Source organism: Leptonychotes weddellii, chromosome 9 (assembly GCF_054177405.1).
Source record: "Leptonychotes weddellii isolate Sample4059 chromosome 9, ASM5417740v2, whole genome shotgun sequence".
Taxonomy (NCBI): domain Eukaryota; kingdom Metazoa; phylum Chordata; class Mammalia; order Carnivora; family Phocidae; genus Leptonychotes; species Leptonychotes weddellii.
Window position 1 is genome coordinate 12,457,577 of NC_138377.1, and position 17,406 is coordinate 12,474,982.

Here is a 17,406-nt window from a genome sequence, read left to right on the forward strand (position 1 = left end):
TTCAGATTCGGAATTTGGATCTTTTCCTGAGATATTCAACACGTGTGTTCGGTGACTCTGCCCAATTGTAGGCTGAGGTTAGTGTTCTGTGCACGGTCAAGGTTAGCCAGGCTGAGCTGGGATGGGCGGTGGGTTGCGTGTAGGAAATGCATTTTTGACTCACAGATATTTTCAACTTAGGATGATGGGTTTACTGGGATGTAACCCCGTCGTAAATAGAGGAAGGTCTGTATGTTTGAGAAGGGAAGAAACCGAAACACGCAGAAGGAAAGAGAGGCAGGCTAATAAAAGACCGCTTACCTCACCATACTCCACCCTCTACTTAGGGCTTCTCCTGGCCCAAGGCTTGCCTGTTTTTTAAAGGTGTTGTTCACCTACATGGTTGGTTTTCAGACACTGGAGGCTGAACAGCTCGCACGGAGAATTTTAAGAATGACATATTCTGTGTGCTTGAACTCTGAGGACAAAGAAAGGACCGAAGTGAAAATTAACATGCCGCTTCTCTTACTGTAAAGAGATTTCTAGCTATGGCATGAGTATGGTTGGCCATGGGGAGGGTTGGGAGCTGGTGATGGAAAGGGAGGACAGCAGGGGAGTATTTCTTCTTCTCCGAGTGGGCAAAGGGGCTTGGACAGAGGTCTCTGGCCTTGGTTCCTTTGATGGGAGATTCAGCCCCCTCAACGGATATGCGGAAGGAGGGTGCCACCTACGCTTGACTGATGTCCAGTCACCCCTTTGTCACCATTTCTGATTCTTAGAATCTCTGGCATGAGGCTTCAGAGCTGTCTCTCTCAGCTTACACCTTTTGCTTAGTGAGTTTGGGTAGGTCACATCAAGTGCTCGTAATTAAAAGGGGGTGGGGCTGGATGACCTCCACCCGCCCCTGGGCCTCCACCTTGGAGACATCTTCTGGGTGGGATCTGCCATACCACCGGCAAGTAATAAGGCCTGTGCTGAGTGTTCTTGCTGAAGACTTGCCACCTACCGCTTTGAAGCTTTGTTAAAAGGAATGACTCCCAGATCGATTGGGGTTTCTTTATTTTTTGGAAAAAAAAATTTTTTTTCAGAAGCTCTGTGGGATTTTTCTCCCCTTTTGGCTAGGTTAAAAGGTACTGCGAACTAGAGGGCTGTCTGAGGGCGATCACTCTGGGCCTTCTCACAGGTTTTTGTGCAGTTTTCAAAAACAGCTCAAAATGGCCGGTCCACTGGCTCAGGTGGGTTCAGGTGGGGGTGATGGGAGTTGTCACCTGGGCTTCTCTTCTGTGGAGGAACCTACTGATTTGGCTACGTGCGAGTGGTGTGCAATCATATTTTTATTTGTGTCACCACCAGGGTGTCCTGTGGGACTCTCCTTTCGTCCTCTCCAAAGGCAGCTGGTTGGTGTGGCTTTAGCAGTGGGTGGCCCTTCTTTGGAGGAGCCTAAAGACTTGGAGTGGTGGCTCCGCCACCGGTCGCTGGGTGGCCCTGCGAATTGTCTGTCGGGTTCTTGAGAACTCAAAATGTGAAGGCGATAAGGCCGGTTTTCGCTCAAGGCTTCTAAGTCGGTCGCGGCGCTGAGCCTTCCCCCTGGAGAGGCCCTACCGGCGTGGCCTCTACGACGGGCCTCTCGCTCGGTTGTCTGTAATGGCCACCCTCCGTCCCTCCGCAGGCACGCGCCGGCAGACGACAGGGGGAGCGGCCAGCGGGGCGGGAGGCTGCGGTGCCTTTGTGCCTTTCCTCCCCGGGCTCGGGGTGGGCGCAGGAGGAGGGCTGGGGACTGCCCTGGGAGCCCCGCCAGGACGCCGTAGTTGGGGAGAAGTGGAATCTCTTCTCCCCCTCGCAAGCCTCGCCCGCATCGCAATTCTTTTTATTTTTACTTTCGAGCCTTGTAAGGCATGCGGATGGGGTAGGAGCGTTCCGGCGACACGTTGCCAGCGGCACAGCGCCGGCCCGCCCGCGTGGCCGGAGCCTGGGGAAGGGGCAGGCCGCGCACCGCCCGCCAGCCAGCCAGCCCCGCCGCCCAGGTCGCGGCCGCCCCGGGTCGCCAGGGCCCGCGCCGGTCACCCCCACCCCGCGGCTGGAGGCGAGAACCGCGGCCCAGGCCGGCCTGGGCCCCGGCTGCGCCCCCCCCATCCCCCCGGGGAGCGCCCGGGCACGGCGCGCGGGGTCGATCGCGGCGAGGGGGGCGCGCGGGCTGGGGCCGCCCCGGCGGGTCCGCACCCCGGGCCGCCGGCGACCCGGCCCACGTTTTCCCTCTCTCCGGCTCCCTCCGCCCCCTCCGCTCCGTCCCTCCCCTCCGCGCCCCTCCCTCCCCGCGCTTCCCCTCCTCCTGCCTGGTCATGTGTCGCCTTTTTTTGTTTGCAGTGGAAACAATTTCTCGCCGCTCGGCGCGCCCCGGCCCGACGCGCCGCGGCGGAGGCGAGCGGGAGGCGGGACGGGGCGGGGAGAGCGGCGGGGCCGGCGGGAGGACGCGCGGCGCGCCCGGCGGACGCCGCAGGTCCCATGCCGCGCCGCGACCCCCGCGCCCCTGCCGCCCGCGCCCGCGGCCGCCCCCCGCCGCCCGCCGCCCCGGGCTCGCCGCGCCGCGCCCGCGCGTCCTTAGCCGGGCCACCAAGCGATGCCCGCTGGGCGCCCGCGAAACTTTGTCGGCTCCCGCTGAAGGGCTGCGGCGCCCCCGCGCCTCCGCGCCCCGCTCCGGCCAGGTGAGTTTGCTCCCCGCTCCCGCCGGCGCCCCGGTGGGGTTGGGGTGACTCGGGGCGGGGGCGCTCGTCCGAGGCCGTCCTGGAGGCGACCTCACCGCTCTCGGCAGACGAGGGACTCCGCAGTTCCTTGGGGGGAGGGCTTGGGGTGGGGGGCCCGGCCGGGCGGGGAGACGGCAGCCCCCGAGCGGGGAAGTTGCCCGGTCCGAAGAGTTTCCTGCCCCGACGTGCGGGCTGTTTCCCGGTGCCTCGATTTCCGAAAGAAGCCCGAAAGGAGCAGAGTTGGTATTGTCCGCGGAGGACAGGATCCCCGCCGTTCCGGGCCGGGGGAGGGGGTGCCGATCTAGGGGAGACCCCAAGATGAGAAACAGGCTCCTAACAAAGATGCCCCCTCCCCCCAAACTGTGCAGGCTTGGCACCGGCAGTGAGCGTCTGCCGAGACCCCCCGAGGCCCGACCCCTCCTCACCCCGGCTCTCTAGGAAACCCTCCTTGGACCCTGGAGAAGTTGGGGGGACGGCGGGCTTTTATTGATGTGTTTTTAAGGCTCGCCGCGGTGCGGCCAATAAAAGGTTTATGACATCTGACCGGCAGTGAAGGTATGCGAGCTCCCAATTGCCCAGTATACGGGGAGCAGAGCAGTTTCCTCGTTGCCTGGCAACGCTGCTGATTGACGCGGGACGCAGCCAATCGCCGCTCCCGCAGGTCCCCTTGAAATGTTTTTGACAAGTACAGTAGACGGGAGTGGAGCGCGTGCGTGCGCGCGCGCGCGCGAAGGGGGGTTGCCCGGCCCCTCCAAACTCGCGGCTGCCCTGCTCGGCTTGGAGAGGATTTCTTAACTTTTTAAAGTTCACTTCGAACATCTGTTCGAAGCTGGGTCAGTAATGTGTCAGTTATTTGGAAACCTTCTGATAGTGGGCAAGAAACTCGCTTTCCTGCTGCATTTTCTCCGTTGAAAAGCAAATAAGATAACAAAACACAGCAAGTCATATAAAAACAAAAAGAGGGTGTGTGTTTGTGTGTGTGCAATGTAACCAATAGCAAACCGAAAAGTTGTAAGGAGGTCACTAGTGAATAACTATTTGCGTATCTGGTGGAGCAACCTTATTGGCAGCAGATTAAAAATGTTTGCTTAACTGCAGACTCACATGATCCGGATTCTCGCTCGCTCGCTCTCTCTTTTTTTCCCCTCTGAAATAGGAGGAAAAAAAGATTTGGCAAATTATGTAGTTAGAGTATAATAATGGAAAACTCCTCAGCTGTGGTTTCTGGGAACTGTTTTTTTTAAAATGGAACTGTAGTGATCAGCAGCTCTTGATACCGTTGCTATGAAAATGCTGGATTTATAGGGCTGCAGTTAGCAGTTGGAGAGCATGGGGGGACAAACACAAAGCAGACATGATTCAAGGGTAGCGGACCCCTGTCACCCTCTTTTCTCGACAGTGCCATTTTTTTCTAATAAAACCCTACTGCTGGCAATGTTTGTTTAAAACAAAAGAAAACATGGAGTATAGTGTGTTAGTTCCTTTGGGAAGCTACTGACAAATAAGCAAATTGAAAAGAAAGAGCAGCATGTTGTCATAGCAACAGTGCAATTAAATTACTTTACTGTCAGCCATGATATAATTTTCCTGTTTGGAAGCTCAGGAGACATAAAACTTTCATCTGGAGCTGAAGTTGACTTCAGTGGCTGGAGTATATGTTCTGCTTTGTACGCTACTGTGTGGATATTCCTGGTTGTCAGAAACCTAGGGTTTTGTGATGGGATCTGGGGAAACTCGGAGAGAGACGAGCCTAGCTTTGATTTGTTCATAAAGAAGGTAAAAACGTTATCAAGTTGGTCTCTGTCATAGCCCCAGACCTAAAGATACTGGCTTATTCTTTAAATTGTGTCCTGTACTACTCAGGTTAGGTTCCTTGTTTGACATTAAGAAATAGTCCCTGTGGCTGAAACTGGAAGTTTTCGCTCCTTGGAGCTGGGCATCTCTCAGCAGCTCCGCAGAGCTTTCTCCCGCCTTCTGCCAGCAGGTTCTGTCTGTCTACCTTGTGATAGAGGGAGAGGGTGTTGCAGTTTTCAGGCACCCTGGGCTGGCCGTTGGGTGCCTCACATTATGCTTTCAAGAATCCCATTCAAGAGCTTCCCCAGCTGAAGTGGCAGTTACTTTCAGCACACTGTCAATGGGCATTGGAGCCTTAGAATGATCATGTCTGCTTTTGTGTTCATTCTTTTTTTCTAGATAGATGGCTTGATCTTCTTACTCAGGGGGAAAAAATAAAATAGACATGCTTCTTAAACCAAGCACATTGTGTGAGCGCTACAAGCGGACAGTGGGAGACCTCTTTCATTATCTTTACTGTTCTTTCTATCTTACATTGAGTACTCGAGGGTTGAATATGCTTTGTATCTATCGGGGTCATTCTGTTTGTGGACTTGCCACGTCCTCATTTTCTTTTCTCATCAGAAGTTGTACTCCCTGTTCTAGGTCATTGATAAAAATGGGGGTGGCATGGGGGGGGTGCAGAATAGAATTCTGTAGCAATTTTTGTTGCATTTGCCTTCCAGTCTGGAAGCTGCCAGTTGCTCTTCTGGCTTTTTTCACCAATTCTAATTTCAGTTAATGGCTCGTCTTCACATTCCCATTGATTTGTGTGGTGCCCAAAGTTACTCGCTTTTTCATTTGGGGTGTAGTGTCCCAGTAATTGAATGTACTTTTTCCTCCAGTTCCAACCCACAGACTTCCTTGTTTACCACTCTTTAGACTTGCCAGCTGTGATTAAAGTTGCAGAGTTTGGGGCCATTGCTTGTGGAGGAAAGATACAGTCAAATATGAAACACTACCAATCAATGCACGCTGTGGTCAGAGTGTTAATTCTGGGGCAATTGTCATGGTTTTCATGTGGAGACAGCTAAGCTTAATCTGAAACACCTGGCCTTAAACTTCCAGGTATTTTTGTCGGCGGTGGGGAGGGTAGGATAAACTATGAGGACTATAACCCCAAGTGACAGAAGTGGTACATTGCGTTTACTTTGTAGTGTTTGTCGTGAGGCTTGAAAGAATTTTACCTGTGTATACGTTCATATTTTGAGAAGAAATCGAGGCACCAAGAAATAACTGACAGTGGGGCACGGTGATAATAGAACGGTCATGTAAATCTGGGAAGAACGCTTTGTAGATTTCCCATTCTTTTCATGATGCGTATGCATATTAAAGGTACTGTAAATAGCTCCAGTCTCAGTGTATTGAAGAGGTGACCAAGTCGCCAGGCTGCTTGCACGGTGGACTGCTTTTACTCAGTAGTGCATCTCTGTGTGGTAGAGTGGTGGGTCTGTGTTACCCAGCGTGGGAGCCGTGAGATGGTGTTCCCGTGGGGCCGGGGGGTCCATAGAGGCGGCAGGGGTGGAAAGAATTCTGAAAAGAATTCGGAGGGCATGGCTGCCTCTCTGTTTTGGGGTTCCCCAACTCATCTTTTCTTTGTAATGTGTTTACCAGGAGCCTTCACATAAATGGGTCCAGTCATGCCTCCGAGTAAGAAGCCAGAAAGCTCAGGAATTAGTGTCTCCAGTGGGCTGAGTCAGTGTTACCGGGACAGTGGTTTCTCCAAGGCCCTGCAGGAGGACGATGACCTTGACTTCTCTTTGCCTGACATCCGATTAGAAGAGGGGGCCATGGAAGATGAAGAGCTGACCAATCTGAACTGGCTTCACGAGAGCAAGAACTTGCTGAAGAGCTTCGGGGAGTCGGTCCTCAGGAGTGTCAGCCCTGTCCAGGACCTGGACGATGACACCCCTCCATCCCCTGCCCACTCTGACATGCCCTACGATGCCAGGCAGAACCCCAACTGCAAACCCCCCTACTCCTTTAGCTGCCTCATATTTATGGCCATCGAGGACTCTCCAACCAAGCGCCTGCCAGTAAAGGATATCTACAACTGGATCTTGGAACATTTTCCGTATTTTGCAAACGCACCTACCGGGTGGAAAAACTCAGTGAGACATAATTTGTCTTTGAATAAGTGTTTTAAGAAAGTGGACAAGGAGAGGAGTCAGGTAAGCCCTCTGGGTCTGGAACTCACGTTTTTCTTTTTTAAAATGTGTCATTTCTCCCCATAAAAAAAAAGCGTGAGGGATGTATGTTCACCACACCGAAGTAGCAGTTATAAATGAGTAATTTTATTTCATTCATTTGGTTGCAAAGAACTTCCTTTCCCTTAACCATTTTCTTTGGAGAGCGTTTTTGGTGTTCGTGCCGGATTGAGAGTTTCCCACTGTGGTATCCGAGCATGATCACAAAACAGTGGTTTGTGCACTTGATTGGTTCTTAGGATCATCCCTCAATGTGGATGGGTCACTTTGGGTTTATAGTACAAACACAGGTCCGTATTCCAAGGACAGCCATTAACCATGAGGTATGTGTATATACATTTGAGGAAAACTGCCACCTGGGACAAGAGAAAAATGGCATTTCTTTTCTTTCTAAGTATTAACTTGGAGAGAGGCAACCTCTCCAGTATTCTGGAATAAATTGGACAGTAATGGACATTGGGAGGTGACCGAACAGTACACTCCAAGACCAGACAAAGACATGGATTGTCGAGGTGACTCATAAAATCAGGGGTACACGTAAGTGGTAACTTCGAAACACCCAGACTATGAAAAATCAGGGTGAGGTTCCCCTTAGAGATGGGCTTCCAAAAGATTGAATTTTGACTGTAAAGCCTTAGTCCAGGTTTCCTGGCCTGCTGAAGTGAGATAGTTTGTATAATATCATTATAGGAGCCGTAGAAAGAGGATTGACCAGTAGGGCTGGAACGCAAAGCTGTGGTCTGACTTCGGAGTTCCGAGAAGTCACGTAGCCGCAGTTAAAACGTAAGCTGGGAAACGTTCTCTCCACAGAGTTTTCACATTATTACTGTATTTTGCAGCCTGGTTTTTCGGGGTAGTCACATTGCGATGTGTAGCCGGCAGTCTGCTTTTGCCCCTTTTTGAAGTTCGAGTGTGGGGCGCTGACTCTGCTGTGTTGGGGCCTTTCTGTTCAGAAACACAGTCCTGTTTCCAGTACAATCTTGAGCCTGAGGGAACTCTGCTCGTCTTGGGCAGGGAAGAATATGAATCCGGAAGTGGCGACGCCATAGTTTTCCTTGCTGCAACTGGACACGTTTGTCTGCAAATGGTATTCCCCTCGAGTTTATGTTCAGCGTGGGGAGTGGGCGTGCAGGGTTTGAGGAGGGGGGTTGCCTGGGAACACCGGGAGAGACGCGGACACTCAGGATCTTTGCCTCTGCCCGCTGGGGCAGGCGATGCCTAGGTCCAGTGTGCAAATGCGAATAGTCCCCACGTCCTTATTTTTACCTAACCGTGACAGAGGTGGGGCGCTGTTGCTGTCCCCGGGTGTCCCCCGCTCTCCTTCCTCCCCTCCACCTCGCTGAAGGGGCACGAGGAGACCGACCTCTGGACTTGGCTCCGTTGACTGCTCTACCATCTTTCTTTGAACTTAAAGAGAATTCGCTGCGCCCCTCTGAAGAACCAAGGCTGTGCTGTTAAAAGTTTCTGTATAGGTGGGTCTTTGTGGTTAGGAGGGGAAAATCTTAGAAAGCAACTTGAGGATTAGAAGATAGTGAAGAAAATGCTGTCCAGGTCCCCCAAAGCCGCATGTCCCCGAGAAAGCAACGAACAGCGCTTTCAGCTGGGCGTGACCCTGTCCTGTGCGGTACTGCCTGCCTGGCTCTGGGTTTGCCACGACGCCGGAGCTCACGCTCACTCAGAAATGTTCAGTGTGGGGCGCCGGGGGGGCTCAGTCAGTGGAGCGTCTGCCTTCGGCTCAGGTCATGATCCCAGGGTTCTGGGATCGAGCCCCACCTCCGGCTCCTGGCTCAGCGGGGAGTCCGCTTCTCCCTCTCCCTCAGCCCCTCCCCCTGCTCATGCTCTCTCTCTCTCTCTCTCTCTCTGTGTCTCAAATGAATAAATAAATTGTTTAAAAAAAAAATGTTCAAGGAGAGCAACTCCAAAGTGGGCAGAGAGTTTTGGAGGCATGTTCATCACCCCCCGAGTGACAGGTGTGTTGGGCAGGGCGTGTGTGTTAAGGCACGTGGGCAGGAGTGCCATCTCCCCTGTGCGCACCCCCCGCCCGCACTCTGGGAGTCAGGTGTTCCGGGTGACGGTTGTCATTCTGCACAAACACCGATACCAAAGGGAATGAATGGCTTTGAGGATCTGAGATTGTTAATCTTACGAAACATGGAGTCCTGGCTTCCTGGCCAGGCCGACCTGTATTGACATGTTTCTGATCGAATGCCAGTCGGTGTTGTAGCGGGAGTTTGTTCCCATCGTTTGTGATTTTGTGAGAACAGAGCCCAGAGTGTGAGTTTTCCCCCTTTTGTCCTCCTTTCTTGGGTTACTCCCAGGTCCTTCCAGGGCACTGGCCCCGGCCCCTCCATTTGGGGTTTCTCCTCTGGCTGGCTGAGTAAAGGGGGAGGCATTCTCCCTGACACTTGGCCCAGTGAAAGCCCCTTTGGCTGCATGGGTAAACTTGTTTTTTTTCCCCGGGGATTTTACTTGGTGGTAGCTCCCACACCGAGGTTGGGCCACAACCCAGTGACCAAGTGCAGCCGAATGTTGGTGAGAAATATGTGTTCGTTGAAGGGGGAGAATGGAAGGCTTGCACGTTGTAGTCACATTTTTTTCTTCTAAAAAAGTGTGGAACACAGTTTTAAACTTGACATAACTGAGATTGCAGAATCCGGTGTGGTCCTTGTCCCTGTGGGCTTGGAACACGTCCCCTGCTGGACACCTGCCTGCCTGGGATGTGGGAGAGGGATCTTACAAGATTGCACCAGCAGGACCCGGGCACCTCAAAGCCGTGAGCATTTCGTGGCTCCGCCCTGGAGATTCTCATTCATTCGGTTTGAGGTGGATTGGGGACAATTGGTGGTTCTGATAAGCTCCTTGGGTGTTTCTGACTTGCAGCCAGATTTGAGAATCCGTGAACTAGATGCCCTCTTGGGTTCTTTCCAAAGCTGAGATTTCATCGGGAACATGTCATGAATGAGTAAGTCGGGGAGAATGGACAGTTTTGCTTCCGTTTTCTCTCTTTTAAGGTTTTATCTCTTATAAGACTTAGATACGTAAGGACTTAAAAAGGACTGTGAAAGATAGAGTTTTATTTTTATTTTGTAATCCTGGAGAATTTCAAACACATGGAGAGAGAGTAGTGTGGCGAATCCTTATCACCCCCGTTGCCCACACCCAGCTCCAATAATTAACAAGGGTTTGTGACTTCAGTCTTTTGAGGCAGATCCTAGATCTCATGTCATTTTTGCTTTCCGTGTGCATAAGAAAAATCTCCAGTTTTTACATCACCTCAATTCCACTGTCACCCTGAACAAAGTGAACACTTCCTTGGTATCACCTAATACCAGATCCATATTCAGAGATCTCTGAGGATTTATAGAATATTTGATTGAATTAGGATCCAAACGTGGTTTATGCCATGCAGTTGGCTGTTTTCATGAATAGCAACCCTATGCCCCCCACCCCCCTTTCTGATGCCCTTCCTTGTCAGAGACCCAGCTCTTGTGCTGTGGAGTGCCCCATGTTCTGTCGGCTCCATTTGGATTTCATTTATCATGTTCTTCTATCCCCTTGTATTTTCAATGAAATGGAAGTAAGGCTGGATCAAAAAACCGTTCTGATTTTTTGTTTCCCCCCAAGAATGCTTTATAGACAGTTCTTCTGTGTTCTCACGTCGGGAAGGCTGGTTGGCCCCTCTTGGGGATGCTGAGCGTGAGCTGTCGGTTCACGTGGGATCGGCTGCTACCCAACCTCTGCAAAGTTCCCCACCGGTTTCTCATCTTAGGGATTCCTCTGTGGATGGACTTTTGCCTGAATCCATCACAGTAGAGTTTCATAGTCTGAGAATAAGTTTTATACCCCCTAAATACAATCTCAGTTAAGACTATGAGATGAGCATGTGCTAACCTCTCTGAGTACTTGTAAAGGAGAAGTAAAGTGCAGTTCCCTTTTATAGACTGGATTATAATGGTTCAGGTATGTGTGTTTCTATTTCTGTGCTTTTTCTTTACTTCTGACCAATTTAACAAAAAACGTTGTTGTTGCAAGAAGGTTTATCAAGGAAACACTGTCCAAAAGTATGTTTATTATATCCAGGGCTGAGTGTTTTATTTTTTATTTTTATTCTTTTAGTATTCTCTGTGTGCAACATGGGGCTCGAACCCACGACCCCGAGATGGAGAGTTGCACGCTCTTCTGACTGAGCCAGCCAGGTGCCCCCAGGGCTGAGTGCTTTAAATACAGTTTTAGCTTATTAATATGGGCAACTTGTCTTGGTTGAAAGAGGAGTGAATTAGAAACCAGGATACCTGGTTCTAGTTTTGATGCTGGTCCTCATAGAGAAGCAGGAATTTGTAATTGCTGGGTTTCTTAATTGGGGGTCTTTGGATATCAGAGCCTCTGTAGACAGCCTGAAATATCAGAGGCTCTGTAGACAGCCTGAAATTATTGACTGCAAGCCCCGTGACTATGCATGTTGCATTTTCCTGGAGGATCCCAAGATTTTATTCGTTCGATTTTTAGATTTTTTAATGGAACTTCTGACTCAGGAAAAGTGAAGAGCAGCCTGTATTTTGTAGTAACAGTAGCGGACATAATATGGAAACCTCTTCTTTGAACATTCCATATGCAATATCCCACTTCCTCACTACAATCCTGTGAGGTAGGTCCTGTTTTCCTTCTAAAATAGGTGATGAGTTAAGCTCAGAATGGTTAAGGAGCTCGCTGGAGGTCACAAAACTGGTAAGTAGCAGAATAGGAATTCACCCTCACTCCCTCCAGTTTTGAAGGGCCTTATGCTTAAATTAACCCCGGTGCTTGATTACACCTCAATAGACAGGCTATTGTAGATGATCTCTACGTTCTTCCTCAAGATATTCTATGAAAATGCGTTACAGGGAACTAAAATAACACCAGTAAACCCAGAATTTACTCTGGGGGTGCAGGATAGAGAAAGGTAAAATATAGAGAATCTTTTTGTGCTGTTGAGATGGGGCCAGATTCTGTCTTTGTCAGCAAATGGAGAGATGTGGCTTCTGCACGGAGCCTACCACTGCCCTCTCGGCTTCCTGCTTCCAGGATCCATCCCAGGCCCCCTCCACTGATCCGGCCCAAGTTCAGAGTCCCTTCTCCTCTGCCTAGACACTGTTTATACAAGCTCTCCCTCCCAATTCCCAGCCCCCTTGATGTTTTGCTTCTCCATCCTGGTGGATGAGATTCTTTTTCAGAGGCAGTTTGGAAAATGAGCTGGCATCGCTTACGTGGCAGGACACCCCCATATGCACAGTTGCCTCTAATTCTCCCCTCTTGGTGGTGTCAACACCGAGTCAAGAGCATTTCCCTTTCCCGTGATGCTAGTCAGTGTACCCATTTCATCGATGGTCATTTTAGGAAGAAGAGATGACTTTTTTATTTTGGATGAGGAACGCTCTTTGAAGGACTGTGCAGTCTGGTTTTGATGGGGAAGGTCCTAAAAATCAGGGTAACGTTGGGTGGTGGGGCATGCGGAAAATGTGACGAGGTGTCTAAGTTTCTTCTGAGGCCTCTGGGGCAGGTGAGGATCCTGCTCATCCCTGGGTATGGGCTGCCTCTTGCTCTCCAGTGCACACTGCCTAGCATACCGCTTTCTCCTGTCTGTGCTAAATGTAGACTTTGTTACCTCAGAAGGTTGAGACTTTTCCAGGGTCTCCGAGGGGCCTAAAGTAACCCATGCTGTAGGCCCTGGAATAGGGAGCCCTTCATACCAGCATCCAGTAATTTCAGGCAGCCTGTGCTGCCCTTAGCCATGCTCTCCCACCGATCCAACCAACTCTGCTTCTTCCCGATTCTTCGAGGTATTAGATGCCTTTGTGGCGGGGGTGGGGGGGGGCATTTTTGTTGTCCCAATCTTGCCTGCTCTTCATTGTCTGCTCATTCATTCATTCATTTAAAAGACTTTTTAAAATATCCATTATGGTCTGTTCCTACTCTGCTCAATGACATCCAGTGCTGAAAGGATACAAAGTTGAATGTGTGGCCTGTGGTCCAATGAGCCGCCCCCCCCCCCCCCAAGACTTTCCTCCTAGCTCCTGGAACTTACCAGCAGAAGTCCTTCTTTCCGCCCAGTCTCCTCCTTTTGCTTATCTGTTTCCTATTTCTCACATCATTCTTTTCTGGCCCTTCTGTTTCAAAGATACACTGCTTTTTCAAGTCCTTCCACAGTGACTCCTATTATTGACCTCGCTAAGGATCCCTACAAGTCTTCTAGAAAGCTTGGTTCTTCTGGACTCGAGGGCCCCATTGGTGTCCAGTAGCTCTCTCCATGAACGGTTCAAAAAATGTCGCGTTTTCTTTGGTAGGGCTTCGTGGTACCTGGTAGGTCTGTGGGATGCTGCTTCACTCATGTACTGCCTGGATAGCCAAGCAGCAAGAAACTGCTCTCAGAACCTCCCCCGGTGAGCTGAAGTGGCTTTGGGATTTCCCTTTGAAATCACTTTAGCTGCAGGATAATTCTCTGCAGTAAATAATATGGGAAGTTGGCACACTGACCTCCTATTTGAAAGTCATGGGTTTTGCTTCTTTCACAAACAGTGATGGGTTGTTTGGATTAATCCATACTCTCTCATGGAGCCCTTGGTCATCTTAATGCTCTGAAGTTTTGGCAAGATGATGGCAGGTCTTATTTTATTTTATTTTTTTAAAGATTTTATTTATTTATTTGAGAGAGAGAATGAGATAGAGAGAGAGAGCATGAGACGGGGGAGGGTCAGAGGGAGAAGCAGACTCCCTGCCGAGCAGGGAGCCCGATGCGGGACTCGATCCCGGGACTCCAGGATCATGACCTGAGCCGAAGGCAGCCGCTTAACCAACTGAGCCACCCAGGCGCCCGGCAGGTCTTATTTTTATAGAAAATTCCACCATCTTCCCAGTGGACATTTTTGCACTTGAAACAGATGATTATGTATTTTTAAAAGGTCAGTGTAATGTTTGTTTTGATGATACTGTGGTTTATCAGGCAGGTCTTTTGTTTACGGATTTTGGTTTCATGGTCTCCTTAAAGTATCTTATTCCCATTCCCTACTCTTGTCACTTTTAACTTATTTGCTGCTTGTCTTGATGAATACGTCTAACTAGCCTTGTGAGGGTTTATCTTTTGGCTGCATTTGGTTCAACACGGGCCTGAAGTTACTGTTCGAACTTACCAAGTTGTTCTGTGGAGTGCCTCCATATGAGTAGGCCATCAGTATGTCTTTACCTGTGATTTCAGGGACACCAGGGTCCTCTGCTTATTAGTTTATTCAGTAGAATTATTTGGTAATGTGAAAGGTTAAGTTAGGGTGAGATTTGGTTCTTGCCTTTTAGCAGCTTCCATTGCAGGGAAACAGGAGACATAATAAAAAACGAAAAAGAATAAACCATCAGAAGTATGGGAAGCATGCCAGATCAATAGGTGATAGGTGTCGTTTGAGGTCAGAGAAGCTTCTCTTCCCCAGAATGGGGCATGTGGGTACTCTTCATGGGGGCAGCACTCGACTAAATTCACAAAGCATTCTTGTGTGGGAATGAGCACGGGACCTCCAAGAATGGATTAGTTAGGATGAGGTTTGACTATTTATTCTAGAAAATCCAAACAAGGGTGAATTAAACATGCTACAAGTGGATTGGTCTGTCACATAAAATAAGTCTTGAGGAGTTGGACAGAGACCCACATTCCATCTCTCTTTCTGCTCTGCTGTTCCCAATCACTGCTGGTTTCCATTCTCAGAACCTTCTCATGGTTGGAGATGGCATCAGCTAGCATGTTCTCCATTTAGGAAGTAGGAAGGGGTGTGCACGGAAGGACCAACGGGGGTCCCACTGAATTAGCAATTTTAAGGAGCTTTTTCAGAAACCCCACACTCTGCTTTCATCTTACTGGTTATACTCTGGTCACATGGCTGCAAAGCAGGCTAAGAAATGCTGTCTTTTGGCTGGGCCCGCTGCAGTCCCAAGTAAAACATTGGTTCTGTTACTGAGCAAGCGTGGGATTTTCCGTCACAGAGGCCTAGAGGAGATGAATGTTGCTGTACCCAAGGGATGTGTTGGAACCGTGTCAGGGAAGAGGAAGGAGAGAGATGGGTGGTCAGGGAGGTTATGTAAATAAGAGTAAGGAGTTGGTGGGAGAGCGAGGATGCCAAGGGGAAAACTTCAAATTGCTCTGGTAACTAAAGCAGAGACGCTGACCCATTTTTTTTTTTTTTTAACATGGCAGTTAACCAAGGTTTTGCTTCAAGATATTCTGGTTAAATTGCATTTAATATTTTCAAAAGCAATAGCTTGATAGAGGTGAAGATGCAGTCTGTGCCAAGAATGATAAGAAGAAAAGCAAGGAAATGTATGGTTGAAGATAGAAAGCAGTGTAAAGTTGTTTTTTCAGTAATAACTTGCCGGTTTGCTGGGTGAGGTTACATCGCCTTCCAAGAAGGGGATGAAGTCTTTGATGTGTGTGCGTGCACGCGCGCTTGTGAACTCAGCAGGAGGCCAGTAAATCCAGGCGGAGAGATTGTGCTGCTTCCCAGGGGAGAGGCTCTCTTGGTGACCCTGCGGGCTCTTCCCCTGGTCCCCACAGGATGGGTGGGGTTCCGCCGTGCTCCCCCTGGGGCTGCGTTCAGGGTTGCCTTCCATTTACTGGAGCTCCGTCAGGTGCCTTGCAGAGGCTGTGTCTGTGCTCCTCTGGGGATGGGACCGAGAAGTGATTTAACTAATGTCATTAGATGGAAAACAGTCCGCCAGCAGAACGTTTGTACACTTTGTTTTTAGAAAAAAAGGCCAAGTCGCGTGAGCGCTACTCTCACCGTGGCTCTTGCGGAGGGCAGAAAGCATCCAGGGTCTCCTGCGGTCAGAGTACAGCAGTGTGGTACAGATCAGCGTCCCGCGAAGTTCTCTTGGAATACTGCATGGAATGCCCAGTTCTTTCCAGCGTCTTCCACAGATGCATGTAAAGTGAGAACCCGCGTTCGTAGCCATGGTTCCGAGACCCTGCAGAAGCCTTAGTCTGCAAAGTAAAAATTAGACTCAGCGTTTTCCAAAAAAAGTAGCTCAGTCCTTTTAGAAGCATTTTTAGCAGTGATCATTCATGCCACACATACATGGGGAGAGCTGGGCACAGTTTTGGGTGCTGAGGATATATAGTGGTGACCTGTGATAGTTACCAGGCTGTTCTAGACTATCCATAGGGCAGGCAGAAGGGTAGGGGGAGGCCCATGTTAAACAGTAGATCCATACATGGTCACATAGGTAGTCTATCAGATAGTGATACAGACAATGAAGAAAATACAACAGGATAATGTGCTGGAGAGGGGTGGGGGTAGGAGGCTTCCCGGAGGTGCCATGCCTTAAGTGGCAAAGGGGTGCTGCAAAGACGGGAACAGAGAGCGCAGCAGGTGCAAAGGCCCTGAGGTGGCAACAGCTTGAAATGTCCAAGGAACAGAAAGAAGGCTAGTAGAAAGCACATTAAAGAGGGAGAATGAGATGTTGTGAAGAGACATCAGGGAGAAGCATGTATCTGGACTGGTTCCGGTGGTGCAGGTTAGAGATGAAAGAAACAGTGTTAGCTCAGACCAGGATTGAGGTTTGCAGATGAAGGCTTGTGGGCAAACGAGGGTTGGGAAGTCGGATGGGGGATAGAGCAAAAATTCTGTTTTGACCATGTTAAATTTGAGGTGGCTTTTGAACATCTGAGTGGAGCTGTCAGGTTGGAGGTTTGATATGTGAGTTTCAAGCTCAATAGAGAAGTCAGACCAGAGGTATAAATCTGGGACACATTAGCGCTTAGTTGGTGGAAACTAAAGAGGATTTCTGGATTATCTCTCCATCAGAAAGGAGGAAAAAAATCAAACCTCTATTTCAGTTCTTACTGAAAATGAGATTTCCATTACTGTTTGACTGGAGAATTCATTTTAGGGTATATTCAGCACGGGGAATAAAAACAAAAGACGTTCGTATGTAGAGGGAGAAATTCAGAATTATTTCAAAAATAACTTACCTGTATATATTGTAGTTCCTGCCTGTAGTTTTGCAGGCAGAAAACAAACCTTTGCTTTTTGTAATGAGGTGGTAATTTCTAAATGTGCTCGGGGCCGGTGGTGTCTCCGATATGATGAGAGAAATGCACTCTAGTAAACATCCCATTTAGCAAAGCCCCCTAACCCATGACTTCCCTGAGTTCCCTGCCATCTGGTCCCTGGCTGGAGAGAGGAATTTTTCTTGTATATGTGTTTCCATAGCAACGAGTTTGCCGTTGATATGGAAAGTAAGCAGTTGCCTTAGCAACGGAGTTGCTGATGTGGTGACTCCCCAGCTTTCAGGGAATGGATAAGCTGACCAAACTAGTTTAGATGCATCGTGTAGGGCACTGGTAATGTAGGATCAGTTCTGCTTTAAAAGAGATCGCAGCCCCTCCGTCTGCCCGAAGGCAGGCTTACCGAGGTAATAAATCAGACAAAAGTAGCTGCTGTCGGTTGAAATAGATTATAAGAGGGATTTCCCGGTGGAGTTTATTTAGTTTCTCTTAAAGGAGAATGTTGTAGTCAGTGCACATTTGGTTGCAAGGAAAGGAAAGCCACCCAGGTTGGCATAAGTAAAAGAGTGTTTGTCCCAAAGATAAAATAATCAGTCCCACCGGGCGGGGGGTGAGGTGCAACAGA

At 49.6% G+C, this 17,406-nt stretch overlaps 1 protein-coding gene across 7 annotated transcripts in view; it reads left to right on the plus strand.

The window, feature by feature from the left end:
* Positions 1-17,406, plus strand: part of FOXN3 (forkhead box N3) — a 380,637-nt gene that overhangs the window by 166,901 nt on the left and 196,330 nt on the right. For 6 of the 7 annotated variants that reach the window (XM_081830069.1, XM_081830068.1, XM_081830074.1 and 3 more), the window contains one exon: positions 6,168-6,724. In XM_081830069.1, coding sequence (XP_081686195.1) covers positions 6,182-6,724 — 543 coding nt within the window. In that variant the 5' untranslated portion in view covers positions 6,168-6,181. Of the gene's footprint in view, positions 1-2,501; positions 2,682-6,167; positions 6,725-17,406 lie in introns of those variants that run through there. The other variant, XM_081830072.1, reaches the window with a different exon arrangement.